This window comes from Capsicum annuum, chromosome 11, assembly GCF_002878395.1.
Source record: "Capsicum annuum cultivar UCD-10X-F1 chromosome 11, UCD10Xv1.1, whole genome shotgun sequence".
NCBI classification, from domain to species: Eukaryota; Viridiplantae; Streptophyta; class Magnoliopsida; order Solanales; family Solanaceae; genus Capsicum; species Capsicum annuum.
Window position 1 is genome coordinate 214,615,788 of NC_061121.1, and position 19,839 is coordinate 214,635,626.

Sequence of the window (19,839 nt, forward strand, 5' to 3'; positions counted from 1 at the left end):
AATAATACTGATGATTTGAGATTGAAGTGTAAGTGATTTATCTGAAAGCATTTCAAATCATGAAAACTAAAGTACTGGGTGTTCAACTGATGATGTATGACATTCTAAGTCATCGGTTATTCATAACCCGTCATCTCTAAGAATTCAACTATCATGATAAATTTTATAATCTAAAGGGTGTGTGAAATTTCATAACACAAGTCCAAATTAAAATACCAAATATCAATATGTTGAAAAATTATAAAATGACAAGTCTTTAAAGATAATGAATTTCATAAAAATATAGTCTGAAATCCATCAAATCATGATAAATAATGCTTAATAGTCTTGAAAACTGATACATCATACATAGCTTGATCATATACTTGAAATCATAAGTAATATCTTGTAAATCATGTATGGACATGAGAATAATGTGAATGTTATAATATAGCCATAAGAAATCATAAATAATCGTGAAAACATGCTCATGAATGAAAAACATATCATGAAGAACTAAATTTAAGCTTGGAATTCTAGTTGGATAAAAATCTTGGTTCATGAAAATCATAGAATTCATGAATGAAAACTCATAATTTGAGCATGAGGATGAAATAAAATTCTCATTGAATATCCACATACTTGAGTACTTTTGATTCTTAAACTAAAGTTTGGAGAATTTGAGCTAGAAGATGAAAAACCTCAATTTTTGTAATGCCCCAAGTCTGTACCCCGAACGCTACACGGTGCTTACGACCCCGAAGGACCACAAGCTAACCCATGACTGATATCTGCTGTGAGCACTGAATAATAATATTGTAATGATATGGAAAATAGGCTGAAATGCCATAATATTCAAAATCTGAAATACTGATAAAGAATATCAACTATAATAATAATCTGTAAAACTGAATACTGTCTGAAAGTTTAGTTTGAAAAGACTCTAACTGAATTGTCTGAATGTGGAGTTGATGGGACAAGCCCCCAACTAACTCCAACTACTGAAATACTGAATAAAAACATATCTTCGATAGATGAGGACTCACTGCTAAATCTGACACTGCTGGCTGAATCTGAATATGTCTATGCGCAGTCAGAAACTTGAGCATCTGAAAATATGATATAAGATATCATAGCACAAGAGAAAGTATGTGTCAGTACGTGGAATGTACTGCTATGCTAGATGAGGTAAGGTTGAATGTAAGGGCTCACATGCATGAACAGTAACTGACTGAATGATATAGAGTAACTGAGTATGCAATACTATGTATATACATGAATAATGTATCTGAGCTTTTACTAAAGCTGAGTACTTAGTTTTGATACTGAGTAACTGATAAATCTGAGATTTCTGATAACTGAATTTCTGATAGCTGAGTGACTGTATCTGACAGTTTTGATTCTGTAGAACTGAACTGAGTTCTAAACTGACACTGAAACTGAAACTATGGGAAGTAATCATCTAACCGATATACCCCAAATAATATAACTAGGGGGTCCAACCTGTAACCCCAGTTGAAAGGGTGTCAGTACCATGCCATGGGTAAAGACAAGCTGAAGAGTTACCCTCATCTGGCAGGTACCCTAATGAGAATGGTGGAACCCTCAACTAGCAGGTTAAAACACCTCATCAAACCTCAACTGGCAGGTAGATTTCTCAGCTTACGTTGGCTATGTAGTTCTGGAACGCAAGGACTGCTTCTAAGGATCACACCCTCTACTGGCGGGTAAGTCTCCATCCTTGGGTTCACTCGGTGCTGAATCCTACTCCCAACTGAATGACACTAATGACTATACTGAGCTGAACTAGACTGATACGGAGTTTCACTGAGTTCCGTAACTGACTGAGTACTACGAGATCGTGACATGACTGAGACTATTTTGTACTACTTTAGCTCTAGGTAAACAACTAGATTTTTGGGTATTAAATACCCCCAGGACTCGATAGCATGAAAAGTAAAGCATAGCATGATCTTGAAAGGCATAACAACGTACACTTGTCCATAATTCATTCATAGAGGCATTTCACCAAACACTTATAGGGCATAAGCTTGTACATATACTAACATGTCATGATTGCATCATTTAATTCACATGTACATTCTATCAAACACTTGGGGAGCACAACTTAATGCACATAATCATGGATAACACATAAACATTGCAACTAAAATGCCCAAACTTGTAAATTCAAGGATTATAACATGAAAGTTACACAATTCAATATACATGCTATTTCAATTTCATAGAATCTATAATTAATCATGGATTGAAACTCAATTAGTGTCATGAACATGAATATAATCCAATTTCAAGCATTGTAAATCATGAATTCATAATCTTGTAGTTTAAAAATGAATTCTTGGACTCTATGAGTGAAAGGAAACCATAGATAAACACCTAACATACCTTGAAATGTTAATTCTTGAAGATTCTTAAAGAAATTCTTAGGTTTGTTCTTGATTTCTTGAAGCTAGAGTTTTGTATCTAGAGAGATAATGTTTTAATCTTGAGAGAAAGTAAGGAAATAATGATATAATAGGTATTAAGGACTTTAATCCCGTGTTTAGGCTGATTAGGGATTTTAGTAATTGACCAAACAATCCCTGAATTAAAATCACAAAAATAAAAATCTCAATTTTTTATGCTGGCGTGATGCGGTAGAATCGCACCAGCTCACTGGAATTTGGACGACTGGGAACTGGTCGGTTCACTGCATGCGAAGTTACCTCTTGGTGCGACACGCCATGATCGCGGAGTCACTCTGGAAAGTGACAATTGGAAATGGCTGGTGGGGAGATGTGGTGGTATCGCGTTGGCTCACAGAAAAATGACCATTGTCATTTTGATGGTCTCCGCGATGCGCTGGGTGCCAATTTGGTACATGTTTTACGAAATATGCTATAACTTCTCACCCGAGTATCGAATTTGGGTAAACTTTATGTCGTTGGAAAGTTGACTGAATTTTCTACCCAATGGTAAGATATAAACTGAAAAATACTGAGTATTTTAAAAAATTTATATAGGAATACTCATTTACTTAGAGCTAAATTAATGTTGAGAAATACGGGGTATTACAATTTCTTGTTTGAAGAAGAAAAGTTGCATGTTTATTATGTTTCTCTCAGTAATTTCGTATGTTGTAAAATGAATGAGAGATTATAAGTAGTTTAAGCTTTATATTCAGTCTTACGATGGCTTAAACGCCATAGTTTAGGAGGTTAAATGAGTGAGAAAAGACCATGAAACCCCTTAGAAAATGCTTTAATATTGTAGAAAATTTTCTTCTGATGACTTGATTGAAAGCCCATCTACCCGTTGATGTCTCGTCAACCATCTCCTTACTTTTGAGCCATTTTTTAATTTTACTGGTTAAGTTTGACGACTCGTCACTCAGGTCATCAACCAGTTGATCGTTCGTCACTCAGATCATTAATCTCTGATAGACAGACACCCTCAAGTAAAATGAGCATAACTTTTTACTCAGGAATCGGATTGACAAAGAAAGACGGTTTTAGAAAGAAGACTCAAAGATCTTTTATTTGGTGGTCTTGAGCTACAAAACTCTTTATATGCTAGGAGTTGCACTCGTATTAATTTGACTATAGAGAGACCCTACACAAGGACTCAATTGATCAGAAAGCTTTCAACTTAGACATGAGTTAGGAACTTTTTGTAGCCTTGTCTAAATCACTTCACATACTAACGAATCACTATGTGTAATTTTAAATATACTTAAAGTAGGATTCTAATTTTATCTTGCATTTTTTGAGGTGTAACAAATAAGTAGTTGTGTTGCCTAAGTAATACATATTGTTCTGGCTGTACAAAATATGTATGTTTTCTATACAAACTTCAAACTAAGTTCAAAAATAAGTTTTCAGGAACTACAATGAAGTTTAACACCTTCAAACATAAGTTCAAATGAATAATCAAATGACCGATCAAATGAAGTGTTTATCAACTATTAAGAAATGAAGATGAAACAGAAATTTAAGAACCAAGTCCACCAACTTCACGGCGTGTCCTTAAGAAATTTATTGCCTTCAAGTACACGAGGTTATGGAATCCTTCCTCCCAGGACAAAATGATTCACTTTTTGAAAGAAGAGGTACCTCAAACTTTAAGAAACTTTGAACGCACTCAACAGTTTGATGATCACACAAAAGTTTTTAAGAAGAAGAAGAAGAATGTTTTCAATTCTAAAAAAATTATCTTTACCTAAGAAAAAATTTAGGTATATATAACCATCGAGGAGTTGCTTCATGAAGAGAAGCAATGGTTCAGAAAGGTGCATCCCTTTATAAATGTGCAACTCTTCAAAAAGTCACAACTCATTTAAAAGGTTATAACCATTCAATTCGAAAAGGTGTCTATTCAAATTGCATCATTTCTCTTAGTGTATTTCCCAAAAAATACCGTCTTTTCATTTTTCATTCACACCTCTTAATAACCCAACAATCCGCCACATGAATGGGGAATGGCTATCTTATAAAAAATTTACGGACAAGTATGTGATCAACAAGCAAAGACTGATTACATCTGGATAAGTGGGTTTCTCTTTGAACTTTTCGTAGTGAACATGTGTCGGATGCACTAGATCAATCGATAGATTTGATATCTTTGAACTGTTGAACGTTAATGTATAACTAGATAACACATGTCACACAATAAGTCTCTTACCATTTATGATTCTCACGGTTTTGTTCGTTTTAGCGATGAACACGTTCAAGTTTCATGAGAACGTAGAGAGTAGACCTATACTAACATTCTCCTTGAAGCAGCTTCCACTTTACTCTCACATCGGTGATTTCTAAATGTTCAATTCTATAGATTAAACTATTTGGTCAAATCTACCAAATTTAGATAACTATTAAAAAGCTTCACACCATAAGTCTTATCCTTGTTTCCTAAACATTGTCTACATCATGAAAATGGGTTGAGTATATTAAAAATGTTTAACTGTCAGTCACAACTTTGTTTGATCTCCTTGAACCTAACTCTTGGGATCTCCTTGAACCTAACTCTTGGGATCTCCAGTCTTCTAGGTAGAGTTACTGCCATGTTGACTTGTCCTAGGCCGTAAACCCATTTTCTTTGATGTTCTCTCAACTCTCTCTCTAAATAGGCCTTTTGTAAGTGGATCTGACACATTATCCTTTGATTTCACATTGTCAACAGTGATAATTCCATTAGAGAGTAGTTTCCTAACGGTATTATGTCTTCGTCTCATATGATGAGATTTACCGTTATATATCATGCTCCCTATCCTATCTATTGTCGCTTGGCTATCACAGTGTATATATATTGGTGCCAATGGTTTGGGCCAATAAGGAATATCTTTCCAGAAATTTCGGAGTCATTCAGCTTCTTCACCGACTTTATCTAATGCGATAAACTCAAATTCCATTATAGAGCGGGCAATACATGTCTGTTTAGATGATTTTCAAGAGACCGCTTCTCCACCTAAAGTAAATATATAGTAAATATATATCCACTCTTGGATTTTACTTCATTCTATCCGGTGATCCAATTTCTGTTACTATATCCTTCAGTTATTTCTAGTTATTTATTATAATCCAAAGCATATTCTTGAGTGTATTTAAGATACACCAAAAATCTTTTCATTGTCATCCAATGAGTTTTATTAGGATTACTCATGTACCGGCTCAATTTACTAATAGCACATGTTATGTCTGGCCCTGTGCAGTTTATGATATACATTAAACATCCCAACACTCTTGTATAGTCCAACTGTGAGTCACTTTCCCCTTTATTCTTTTGAAGTGCAAAGCTCATGTTTAATGGAGTCTTGACAATACCAAAATCTAAATACTTTAAATTGTCGAGTACATTTTCAATATAATGAGACTGTGACAATGCCAATCCCTATGGAGTTTTACTCTTATTCCTAAAATCACATCCACAACTCCAAGGTATTTTATATTAAACTTGCTCTGAAGCATTCATTCCGTAGCATTTATGTCATAAATTTCTCTACTGATGATCAACATATCATCCACATACAAACAAACAATGACCTTGTGATTTGGAGTGTCTTTAATGTAAACATATTTATCACATTCGTTTATCTCTTAAACCCGTTTACCAACATGGTTTGGTCAGACTCTGCATGCCACTGTTTGGGTGTTTGTTTTAGTCCATTAAGTGAATTAACAAGTTTGCACACCTTCTTTTTTTTTATCAGAAACCACAAAATCCTCAGGTTATTTTATGTAAATTTCTTCCTTCAACTTTCCATTTAGGAATGTTGTTTTCACATCCATTCGATGGATTTCAAGACCATATACCGCCGCCAAGGTAACTAATATCTGAATTAAACTTATCCTCATTACAGGGGAGTATGTATCAAAATAATCAAGGCCTTCATTCTGTTTGAAGCCTTTCACTACAAGTCTTTCCTTGTATTTGTCAATAGTACCATTCGCTTTTTATTTTTCTTTTGAAGATCCATTTAGAGCTTAAAGGTTGTTTCCTGGGGAAAGATCAAACAACTCCCAAGTATGGTTGCTCAAGATTAAGTCAATCTCACTATTGACTGTCTCTTTTCAAAAGGATGAGTCTGAAGACAACATCACTTCTTTAAATGTTTGAGGCTCATTTTCTAAGAGAAATGTTACAAAATTAGATCCAAACGAAGTTGACGTTCTTTGACATGTACTACATCTTGGATTCTCATCATTATGTACATTCTCGCTTGGTTCATCTCGAAGTCGTTTAGATCCTCCACTAGACTATTCATGTCTAGTTCTATACGGATAAATGTGTTCAAATAACTCAGCATTATCTGATTCAATTAATGTATTTTCATTGATATCTGAATGTTTGGATTTATGAATCAAAAATCGAAATACTTTAATACTTTTAGCATATCCTATGAACACACATTCCACAGTCTTAGGTCATATCTTCACCTTTTTAGGCATAGGAACTTGGACATACGCTAGACACCCCCACACTTTGAAATATTTCAAGTTGTATTTCCTTCATTTCCATTTTTCATATGGAATTGATAGTGTATTATTATGGGGCACTCTATTGAGTATTCGGTTAGCTGTAAGAATAGCTTTCCTCCACAAGTTTTGTGGTAAACCTGAACTGATAAGTAAGATATTCATCATTTTCTTTAAGGTTCGGTTCTTCCTTTCTAAAATCTCATTAGATTGAAGTGAATACAGGGCAGTATTTGATGGATAATTCTATTCTCCACACATATTTCTGCAAAAGGAGATTCATATTCTCCACCCCTATCACTTCTTATTATTTTGATCTTTTGCTCTAACTGATGTTTAACTTCTGTTTTATATTTCCTAAACGCGTCTATTGCTTCATCCTTACTATTTAGAAAATAGACATAACAGTACCCAGTGCAATCGTCAATAAAAGTTATAAAATATTTTTTTCACCACGAGATGACGTTGACTTCATATCACAAATGTTTGTATGGATTAAGTCTAAGGGACTGGAATTCCTTTCAATAGACTAATTCGGATGTTTAGCATACTTAAATTCCACACATATTTGACCCTTTAATTTATTGCACTCAAATTTAAGCAACACTTCTAAACTAATCAGTTTTCGCAAGGTTTTATAATTGACATGTCCTAAACGACTATGCCACAAATTATTTGACTCTTGCAAGTAAGAAGAAGCATCGACTTTCTTCATTTCAACAACCATTACATCAAGTTTGAAAAGGCCTTCATTGAGGTAGCTCTTTCTTACATATGTTTTATTCTTACTTATTACAACTTTCTCCGAGACAAACACACACTTAAGCCCATTTTAACAAGAAGTGCTATCGACACTAAGTTCTTCCTAATAGCAGGAACATGGAGAACATTGTTAAGAATCAACATCTTGTCGGAAATCATTTTTAGGAATATCTTCCCACTTTCTTCAACCTTGGTTGTTGCATTAATTTTTATGAAAATCACTTCTTTGGGACCAACGATGTCATAAGTAGCGAAAGTTTCTTCGTCCACACAAACATGTCTAGTGTCTCCTGTATCAAATCACCATTTATTTGGATATCCAACTAGATTGATTTCAGAAATCACAGAACACAGTTTTTCAATATTTACAGTTGTTTCCAATATTTTTTTGATCTCTTGTCTTGTTCTTATTCAAAACTTGACTATTTAGAGCTTTGTGGTCAACATCACTATAAATGTAACAATTGTTTTTGAACATTTTCTTATCCTGCTCTTTCTCTTGTCCAGAAGACTTTTTCATCTTGTTATTATTTGGAGCATCATCCTTAACAGGATTTGCAACCATCATTGATAATTTCTGATTCAACTCATTATCCTCTATCTTGGAATGAGTCACAGGACTTTCAAATCAGACAACTGATTTTCGTTCATTATTTTTTTTCTAGAATATGAGGATCTATACTTGTGGACATTTGCATTTTAAGTTTGGCCAACCAAAACGACATCCTTTACTTCCATTCTTTGAAGTTCACACCAAAATATTTTTTTGATTTCTCTGTCGTTTGCATTACTAGAGCAATATCTAAACGACTTAATGACGCAACATTAATTGTTGTTGGGACAATCTTTGACACGCAACATTAATTGTTGTTGGGACAATCTTTGACATACTCTTTAGTATTTCATAACACTAATAATAAAGATTTTAATCTTTAGCCAACTTGTTTCTAGTCAATGATGAAATTTATATCTTCAAATCATCAACCAAATGAACTTTGAAACTTGACGAAGTTTTTATGACTTCAATCAGAATCAAATTCAAATGCAGCGAAACCACACATGTTTTAAACTCTAAAAACCAATACAGAAATTTTAATAAATCAATAAATTTTTTATATTCTTCGAATCGAATTTTCGTATTGATTTCTCGATGAAGTTTTTATATTCTTCTAATCGAGGGAGTAGAAATCAAAAGATTTTAGTCTCCATAAAATAAGACCTAATATAGATTAACCAAATATTTGATTTATGAATAAATGGCGGTAAAAAAAAAAAATTCCCTTCACCAAACAATTACAAAAATAAACATGTTTACAATTCTCTTAATTTTTTTTTAAATTTTATCTTGGTAAAATCTGTATTTTCCAACAATAACTTCAAACACATATTCAAATTAACATATGAACAATCAAATGAAGTTTAAACTCTTTATTTACAACTTTGAACTTTTAACAATAAGTTCAACCCAACTTATGAACATCAACACAATGAAGTTCAAACTATTTTTTGAAAAATAGCAAAACCAAATGTTAAGAACTTCAATACAAGTTCAACCAACTTATGAACTATCAAAATAAAGTTTCAAAAACTTCAAACACAAGTTCAAAAAGTTGAAGAACTATCAATATGAAGTTCAAACTATTTACTGAAAAAACAATAAACCAAACAATACAGATTAGTATAAATTCCTTAAGATTGTTATTCTGGGTACAAAAATCTGTATGTTCTACCCAGATTTTAATACTAAGTTCAAGAACTACAATAAAGTTCAACACCCTCATACACAAGTTCAAATGAACTATCAAATGAAGTGTTTTTATCAACTTTTTTTTTTAAGAAAGAAGATGAAGCAGAAAATTATAGAATCAAGTCCACCGACTTCATGGTGTGTCCTTAAGGAATTTATTTTCCTCAAGTACCCGAGGTTATGGAATCTTTCCTTCAAGAATAAAATGGTTCACTTTCTGATAGTAACAGTACCTCAAACTTTCAAAAACTTCGAACGCACTCAACAATTTGATGATCACAAAAGAGTCTTTAAGAAGAGAATAATGTTTTCAATTCTAAAAAAATTGTTTTCACCTGAGGAAAAATCCAGGTACTTATAGCCATCAAGGTGTTGCTTCATGAAGGGAAGCAATGGTTCAGAAAGGTGTCTTGTCTTTAAGAAGAAGAAGAATGTTTTCAATTCTAAAAAAAATTGTCTTTACCTGAGGAAAAATTCAGGTACTTATAGCCATCAAGGTGTTGCTTCATGAAGAGAAGCAATGGTTCAGAAAGGTGCACCCCTTCATAAAGGTGCGACTCTTCGGAAAGTCACAACACATTGAAAAGGTCATAATCATTTAATCTGAAAAGGTGTCTATTCAAATTACATCCTTTCTCTTAGTGTCTTTCCAAAAAAAATACCACTTTTTCATTTTCCATTCACACCTCTTAATAACCCAACGGTAAATAAATTTGGAATAATTCAAATGATCAATTCTTAAAGTGAAAAAAAGACTTAGCTCATTCTTTATAGAAACAATAATCAATTCGAAATTATACTGCAAGAGACTATTTTTTGTAATTACTAGTCATCATCAAATTTTATTTTCCTACCTTTACATATTTATGATAAAATTTGGGTTATCAAAACTTTATCGCATATAAAAAAGATGTAAATTTAACATCTTTTATTACTAATAATGTCATAATATGCCAGACAATATATAAAATTAACAATTTTTGGCGTTTTATTGAGGAGCTTTAGTAGCTCCCCTCTATCTGGCCATGCTTATCACACTGAGGGAGTAGTCTTGGACTATACTTAATTTCAATGAGAAGATATTAATATTTAAAGCAAACAATATTCTGAATCTTGCTTGTAATATAGTTAATATTTTATTCCAGAATGACATACTTATTTATATTTAAACCAAAAATAGTAATTTATTCCTGTTTCATCTGAAAGTAACAGACTCATCATACCTCAGTAACCATATTAAATTAATTTTTTTTTACTAACAAGTTAGTTATATAATGGGAAGAAATCGCACCAATTCAACTAGTCATCGTGAATCTTTAGCTTACACAGCAGCAAAGCGTATTAACGACCAAAAATCAATCGAAATTTTACGCGATTTTTGGAGAGAAGAAGGTGCATCCCCGATCGATAATCGAGATGACACGATTCTCCATTTTATCGCGATTCATGGTAACGCGAGCGCGTTAAAATTACTTATCGAGGAACGTCCCGTGAGTAATCAAGATTTGAGAATTAAAAATAACAATGGAAATACAGTTTTACATGAAGCTGCTAGGTTTGGACGATTAGAAATTGTGAAGGTGTTGGTGAGTTTGGATAGTGAAATTGTTTTGGAAAGAAATAATAAGGGAGAGACACCAATTTATGTTGCTGCTGCTAATGGAGAAAAAGATGTGTTCAGTTTGTTGGCAGATAATAATTTGTGTGATGAATTTACTATGACAAGGGATGATGGAAGCACCATACTTCATGCGGCTGTAAGTCACGAGTGTTATTGTAAGTGATGTACTCTCCGATGACTTTATATTAGTTACTTGAGTTTAACTTATGCTAGTATAGTACTTGCTCGATGCTCAAAAATGTGCTACCGAAAAAAAAAATCATACATAAATTTACATCCTCGATTTCAATCTATATGTGGTATCTTTCGGATTTTGAGATTCAAATAAGTTTTTCTTTAACCTAATATTTTCATATATCTTTTAAATATTTTGAATTGTCAATTGTTGTGACTTGTAGTACTTTTACATAGTTTTCAATTATGTAAACTTTATTTCAAAAATTTAAAGATTTCATGTTTGAATTCACGATTAAAACTAAACTGTTTAACTTTTGAAATTCGAATCGTGCCAGGTGAACAGATACATGAGAGTATATCTCTGTGCTAAGTTTTGACTTCTTTTTTTTTTTGGTTCTTTAATAAAGTACATATTAAATTGGACGTATGTGATCGATACTCTCAGATTCATTTATCATGAACAATTACTCATAACTGTTTGACGTTAACTTTTATATACATAGCTTCATAGATATTCTTCACATTCAAAATAGTTTGTCACGTTTCGCTTAAAGTCAATTTGACTAATTTCCAAAGCTAATAGATTAGATTATCAATATTTTAAAATTAAAATTTGGATATTCATAAATTATATGAAAAGTAATATAAATTTGCATTTTTTCTTATATTTAAAAGACATCTTAAAATATTGATCAAAGTTTATAACATTTTACTCTCAAAAGAAAACTGTGAAAAGTAAAAATAAACGGTCAACGGTATAATGTAAAGAGAGTTTTTAACAATGATCTTTATTAATTGCATGAAACGAGAACCTTGTTAGAGAAGCAATTTTATTTCAAAAAGTTTAAAGATTTTACATTTGGATTCACCATCAAAATTGAACCAGACTTTGCAATACAATTGCTGAAAATGTATCCAGAATTAGCCAGAAAACATGATGGAAAAGGTTGGACAGCATTGAATATATTGGCCTCAAAGAATTTGTCTTTCAGAAGTGGATCCATCTATACAGTTGAACAATTGGGCATTGCCCCTTTTCTTCCTGTGCAAGCCCTTGAGATATTTATGTATTTCTGTAAGTACTTTCTCAAATCTTTTGAATGCAATATATTGCTTTTAAATACTCGTAGTATTAGTATTAGTATTATAGCTGTAGTTTCTTTGTTATTTAATATTTTTGTTGTTTTCTGTACCTTGATTATTATTATTTTTTTTTTTTTGTAGTTTTTGTTATGTTACGATTAATTGTTATTTTATTATTATCTGTCATTTCTTGTACTTTTGTTACTTCTCTTTTGAGAATGTAATTAGAATATTTTTTTTAAGCAAGGGGTCTATCGAAAACTGTCTCTTTACCTCGTGAATTAGTAAGAATTTGCATTCACTCAACTTTCTCCAATTCCCACTTTGTGGGACTAAACTGGGCATATTGTATTCATGTATTATTTTAATTTGTTGTAATTTTCGTTTTGTTACTAGTCGTTTTTTTGTACTTCTATTACTTCTTTTTTGAAATTGTTTTGGATTTTTTTTTTATGGCAAGTATCTATCGGAGACTGTCTCTCTACCTCTTGAAGTAAGTATAAGTCTACGTGCACTCTATCATCCCTAAACCACACTTTATAAGATTAAACTGAATATATTATTATTAAATAATTTTAAGATTTTCCATGAAAAATAGTTTCTCCTAACAAAACACTTCTTGAAAGTTTGTCAAGTAGAACACCCATACAAACTGCTAATCCCGAGAAGTATTTCTTTCGAAAGCACTTTTAAAGCCAATATATATATATATATATATAATTTAAATAAAGTATATTTCAAAAGTTTGATCAAAACAAGCTATAATCCAAAACTATAAAGTAATTTGTTTCTTCTCTTGCGAATGGAACAGGCATACCAGCAATGTATGAAGAGTCAAAACCTAATAACAACTTGGAGGATCCACAGACTACAACAGATGTCCTCATTAAAAGAAAAAGGTCTTCATTTGTAAACTTCCTACTGGGTAAGCCATCTCCATGTAAACTATTCTCTCCGTTTAAAAATAACTGTTACATTTCGCTTCTCAATAATTAATTTAACTAATTTTTGAAATTAAATTAGATTAGATTAATTTAATATTTTAAATTTTAAATTTCAAAAACTATCCTTTAATATTTCCTTTTTAGACTGTTTTTGTCTTGAGCTATGGATATCAAATGGGCCGGGCCAGGTCACACCGGAACCGGCCCTTCTATTTTAACCGGGTTGAGGGCCGGTTAAGGGCCGATTTTGGTGCTAGACGGGCTGGGTCGGGCCAAACAGTAAAAAAATTAAAATTCATCCTAACCCGGCCCACTTAACTCAACCCGATCAAACCCACCAAAACTCGGTCAAACCCGATCAAAAATATAACAAAAAAATATTCTTTCAATAGACATTACATATACCCACCTATATACATTATAAATACGTTAAATAATTTATATACACTATATATAGTATATACTACATTAGAATTTAAAAAATATATACACATATACACAATTAGTCAATTACTCATATATACGCACCATTCAATGTATATATACTACTACTTATAAAATATACTACAATAAATATACATTACAATATATATAGATATACTTATATACTAATTCATAAAACATATACACATGTATACGTTAAATATACACTTCTATAGAAGATATATACACGTGTATACGCACCATTCAATGTATATATACTACTACTTATAAAATATACTACATTATATATACATTACAATATATATAGATATACTTATATATTAATTTATAAAACATATACACATGTATACGATAAATATACACTTCTATAGAAGATATATGCACAAATATACAAAACATATGCTACTTAATATAATAAATTAATAATATTTGGTAGTAAATTAATAATATATTAGAAGTAAGTTTTTAATTTAAAGTAGAAAACTAGAAATTCAATTTAAAATTTTAAATCGTTAAATGAAAAAATATAAAAAGCAAGGACTAAGGAGTGAATGAATTTGAAAAATTTTATTGATTACAAAATGATCCAAAATTTATAATTTACATGAATGAAAAATCTACAAATTATGCATCATTTTTTCCAACTCATTCATGTTAATATTAACGGGAACTTGCATAGGATAGTCGAAGTCAACGGGGGAAAAATCATGCATTGGACTTGATTCTGCTGAGTTCTCCCGTGAAGTCATAATTTCTTCAAGTTTTAGCTCGTCGCTCGGCTCCAGTTCCATTCCTTGGTTTCTTCTTTCCGCTCTAATCCAATCTCTGAGGCAAACTAGAACATTCATTGCATTGCTTCCCAATGAGTGTCGGTTGTCTCCAAGCTGCTGTCGTCCCTGACTAAAGGCGCTCTCTGATGCAACGGTTGACATTGGAACATTCAAGATATTTCTAGCTAATCTTGAAAGCACAGGATATTGTGTTTCATTACTCCTCCACCAATCCAACGTGTTGATCCGTCGTCTGCGATCCTCTGGTGCCGTCCGAAGATAATATTTCAGCTCTTCCCGATAAATTGATGTGTAAGTTCTCTCATCAACACTTTTCCAACAATTTAAATCATAAAATGAATCAGAAAAATCATTATGTGCCGGCCTTTTAGAAGATGATGGATCCTCGGGAGAATGAGGAGCGACAGTTGGAGTGATATTTGTAGGTACGGCTAAATCAAATAAATCAGCATAGTGATTATATAATTTTTCTATGTAATCCTTTGCATCAGCCGTAGCCGTCCACAAATCAGGTTGTACTTGTTCAGAATCATGGTTAGTATTTATTTCTAAGTTAGTATAAATAAGAGTACTAAAGTGACACATATTATTATATTTCATGCATGGATTTAGCATAGCACCAACCAAGTAAACAGGGGAAATCGGGAAAAAATATTTTTTAAATTTCGTAAACATGGTGCCAACAACTTCTTTATAGCCTTCTTTATTTTTATATTCTTTGAGCAAACCAGAAATATCGGCTATATATGCCAAAATATTACAAACAGTAGGATAATAAACATCGAAAAATTCAACTGTAGATACATAAAATTTTTCTAAAAACTTAACAAGATCATTAATTACAACCCAATCAGAATTATGTAGCATGCAATCAGCAGAATCAGCAAATGAACCGCAATGTTGGTTAAAAGCTAGTGTAATAGGAATTTTATATTTATAACAAGTTTTTAAAAATTCATACGTATAATTACATCTAGTAACAATTTCCTCAGGCATCAAAATCGGTGTAAGTCCATTTTCTTGACATTTAACTTTAAATTCTCTAATTCTCGATTTATGATTATTTCCTTGAATAAAACCAATGGCAAGATGAATTTTTTCAATATAAAGCTCAAAAAACTCAAGACCATCTTTTACAATTAATTATATATATGACATACACTCTTAATATGAAAAATTTCAGGCAAGGGCGGAGATAGCGGAGATAGCGTAGATTTTAATTTTTTTATAGCAGTCTTGTTGTTAGAAGCATTATCAAAAGCAATACATAAAATTTTATTTTCGATACCATAATATCCGGCAATTTTAACAATAGAATCAGCAATAAATTGTCCAGTATGTTTACGATCTTCATCATATAAAAAATCAAGAATACATTTTTGCATCACGAAATTACTATCCATCCAATGACAAGTAACGGTTAAATAATCATTTTTATTTATAGCACGACCAAGATCAGAAGTTAGGGACAATCTACATTGAATATTTTTTAACAATGTTGATAAGTAAAAACAATATTGTGAATGAAGTCTAAAAATATCAGACCGACAAGCAGTTCTAGGAATACCGTTAAACATAGGATTATAAATTGCTTGTATATAACGAATAAAGACATCAGAAGAAGGAAAACTAAAAGGCAAACAACCCACAGCTACCATTTTAGCTATTTCTTCTCGGTCCCTCAATTTGTTATACTTCTTCGCTACGTGACCGGTTGTTGGGTCCATTCTAGTTTGCGTTGGCCCACCAACATCCCCCACCACCTTGTGCAATATTTAACTCTCTTTTGTGATCTTCATCTATATGTCTCATTAACGTACCCGTACCCCCTTACTTGCCTCCACTTCTATGCTTATATATTTGTTGACAAATATTGCATTGCACCTCACTATCTGATATACATTCAAAAAATTGTCATGCAACACTAGCTCTTTTACGAGGTCTTGGGGCACTGGGAGGACGGGGAGGGAGATTAACCGATTCAGATCTAACGTTAGCATCTCCTACTACGGGTGTCTCATCAATATTTTCATTATCTTCATCTAAATTAACCGCATCTACTTCATTTTCTTCTTCTATACTGTAATTTTCCTGAGCTTCTACATAATCCATATCGTGAGCACCTACACCTATTTCTTCCTCAAAAGATATATCAAGCAGTACCAGAGGCGAAGGCACACGGGTATATCTACTACTTGAACTACCTCTACCGCTAGTAATTCGCTTTTTACTATCACTACCGCTTCCGGGAAAAAAAATTTTAACACCTTTAGTAGCGAGGTTTCTTAATTTATCCATAATATAAATTAAATTAAACTAAAAATATTCAAAATACACAAATATAATAAAATTAAATATTAAATAATTAATACAATAAATAAAAATTAAACGTAAGAGATGGAACGACAATACCAAATTTTGGAAGTATCCGAAGGTTGCGAATTTAGAAACTTCCGCTCATACTTTGTAAACGAAAAATTAAAAAATTAAAGTGAACACTTTAAGAAATTAAATATATTGAATATTTGAGAATTGAGATTTGAGAGAGAATGAGATTTGAGAGAGTGAAAATTGTGTGAAAAATGATTTGAAAGTTGTAGGGTATTTATAGAATTTTTTTTGGGATTAAAAAATATTTTTTAAAGTTAATTTTTTTTTTTTTAATAAATGGGCCCAAACTAGCCGTTTGGACCCAAAAACGGCTATATAGCCGTTGGGTCAACGGCTAGTTTGACCCAAAATCCCAATTTTTTTTTTTTTAAAAGGTATCCGGGCCGGGTCGGTTAATCGGAGGGCCTGGATCGGGATTGGTCCGGACCGGGTTAGCCGGGCTCATTTTAAAAAAATAATCTGCCCGGGACCCGGAACCCTAAAATCCTAGGGTTTACCGGGCCGGGTTAGTTACGAGGGACGGGTCGGCCCGACCCACTTGACACCCTTATCTTGAGCTGAGGATCTATATAAAACAGCATCTGTATCTCACCTCTGAGATAGTGGTATGGAATTAGTACACTTACCTTTCACAGACTCCACTTTGTAGGAATATACTTGATATGTTGTTGTTAGATACTCAAAAACTATACGAAAAGTACTATAAATTATAGTATTTTTTTTCTCGTATTAATATGATGAAAAAATGTACCTTTAAAATATTGGTCAAAAAGTTTATACAGTTTGACTCTCGAAAAATAAACCATGACAAATATGTTGAAATTAAACGGATCGAATGAATATATACAAAGATGCTACTAATGTATGTATACTATTCATTAGGGTATGTTTTGGTTGGTTGAATAACTACAAAATTCAGCACAACTATTACTAACTTGTTTAGTCATCATTTTACTTTTCCTTGTAACGAATAATTAATATTTCGTGTGCATAAGTTTTGCATTATTGAATGTGAAATAAGAATACAAGTATTAGAAATACATGAATTACACAATTAATATGACAAAAATGTCCTCGTATCAAACAAACTTTTTACATCTTTTACTATATAAAAATATATATTAATCGCTGAGTTCTTCATCACTAATTCCTGCATAATAATGTATCGCAATCAACATTTGAATGTAAGTATATCTTCGATCTTTTGACTCTCATTTTTTGACCATTGTATTTTCTAGGTAATGCATGGTTGACAGTAATTGATGTTGAAAAGCAAACACATATTCTTGCATTAACATTAGCAAGAAGATTGATTGAGCAAGAAGATTGGAGCTTTTATGCCAATTGTGTCGAAAATCCTCTAATACAAGCAATAAAACTTGGTATAAATGAGTTAGTTGTGGAAATTGTACAAAACTACCCTCAAACAATAGAAACCATAGAGGATGAAGATGGAAAAAATATACTACATATTGTAGTAGAGCAAAAAAATAGGTTCCTATTTGATTACTTTATGAAAAATGTATCACATATAGATAGGCTGCTTGCTGATACAAATCAACATGGAAAGACCATATTGCATTTTGCAGCAAGTGTTGGATCTCCATTCAAATTTTCTACAGAGGAACAGCCAATTGAAAAAACAACAAGGGGTTTCAAAACACTGATACTCATGGCATGGGGTGTACTATGGTTTAAGGTATTTTCTCATTTGCTCTTAGAGAGAATGGTCAAAAACATACCGAAAGTATTATATTATAGTTTTCGAGTTTCACGTACCTGGATTATTAGGTTTGTCAGTTTCCTTGTTGAACCATCATGGGTTATTTATCAAAACATGCATCAACTATTAATTGTTCACCATTCCTACCTGAATATATTACATAGGGAGTGTGAAATGAGTTTTGATAAATAATTGGTGATAGTTCATGTAAGAAACTAAGTATGAAACTGAAAAAGCTGATAAACTTTAGCTGTGTTTTTGACTATTATTAAATCTTTGCTCTTATATAAGTAACTATTTCCTTCCGTTTCAATCTGTTTGTTCAAACCAGACACAAATTGAAATGGAGGAAATAGGTAATTAATATATTCTTGTGATCAGCGCGTAAAACACTGTGTTCATCCACGTTTATGGACGATGAAAGACGATAAAGACATGACAGCAAAAGAGTTATTCGATAGAAACCATTCACATATATCCATTGAAGCAGAGAAAGCAATCAAAGAGTTAGGAGGTCCAGCTCTCATTCTATCAACTCTTCTCTGCACAATCAACTTTGCCGCGGTTTTCACAGTCCCAGGAGGCTTTGATGAGAAAACTGGAATACCTATTCTTCTCTCGAAACACCAACATTTTGATCTATGGATGTTGATGTTCTTCTTAGGTGCAGCTCTATATGATTCAGTGTTCACAATGGGAACTATACTATCAATACTTCTCTCCAGGTTTGATTCAGATGAGTTTTATATCGCGTTACCACTGAAGTTCTGCATTGTTCTTATTTCTGTGTACTACGCCACGGCATTCACAGTCTTGAGCTGTGTTCAAGCACTGAACGTTGAGAATATATTCATGAACAAAGATGTATGGTGGCTAATTTTTCTTCTATTTTGTCTTGGGTTGTATATGACTTTAATAGTCCTGGACATATGTTATTTTGTCTTTGATTATGTCTACCATTTCCTTCATTATGCCATTCTTTTTAAAAGGAATAAACATGTAATGTGAATTATTACTATTATATTTTACTATGTTTTTCATGATATGATCCTTTACTTCTGACTATTTATAATGTGCTATGAGATATTAATTTTTTTTATTTTTATTTTTTTCATTTTTGGGATAAGGCATAGATATACACATGAATAATAGTGAAACTATGTCAGTTACCTCCTAAACTATGCAAGGCTCCCTTGAACTTAA

General features: G+C 32.2%; 1 protein-coding gene across 2 annotated transcripts; it reads left to right on the forward strand.

Annotated features, from left to right (window-relative positions):
* Positions 1 to 10,648: 10,648 nt before the first annotated feature.
* On the forward strand, positions 10,649 to 19,681 carry LOC107847189. Of its 2 annotated transcripts, none has more exons than XM_047399226.1 (5): positions 10,649 to 11,238; positions 12,147 to 12,335; positions 13,155 to 13,268; positions 18,152 to 18,612; positions 19,018 to 19,681. In XM_047399226.1, exons 1-5 carry the CDS (start codon positions 10,737 to 10,739, stop codon positions 19,642 to 19,644), a joined length of 1,893 nt encoding a protein of 630 aa, XP_047255182.1. In that variant the 5' UTR covers positions 10,649 to 10,736; the 3' UTR covers positions 19,645 to 19,681. The 2 variants fall into 2 exon arrangements, with proteins under 2 accessions (XP_047255182.1, XP_047255183.1); XM_047399227.1 differs by having other exon boundaries at positions 10,667 to 11,238; positions 18,968 to 19,161.
* The last annotated feature ends 158 nt before the right edge of the window (positions 19,682 to 19,839 follow it).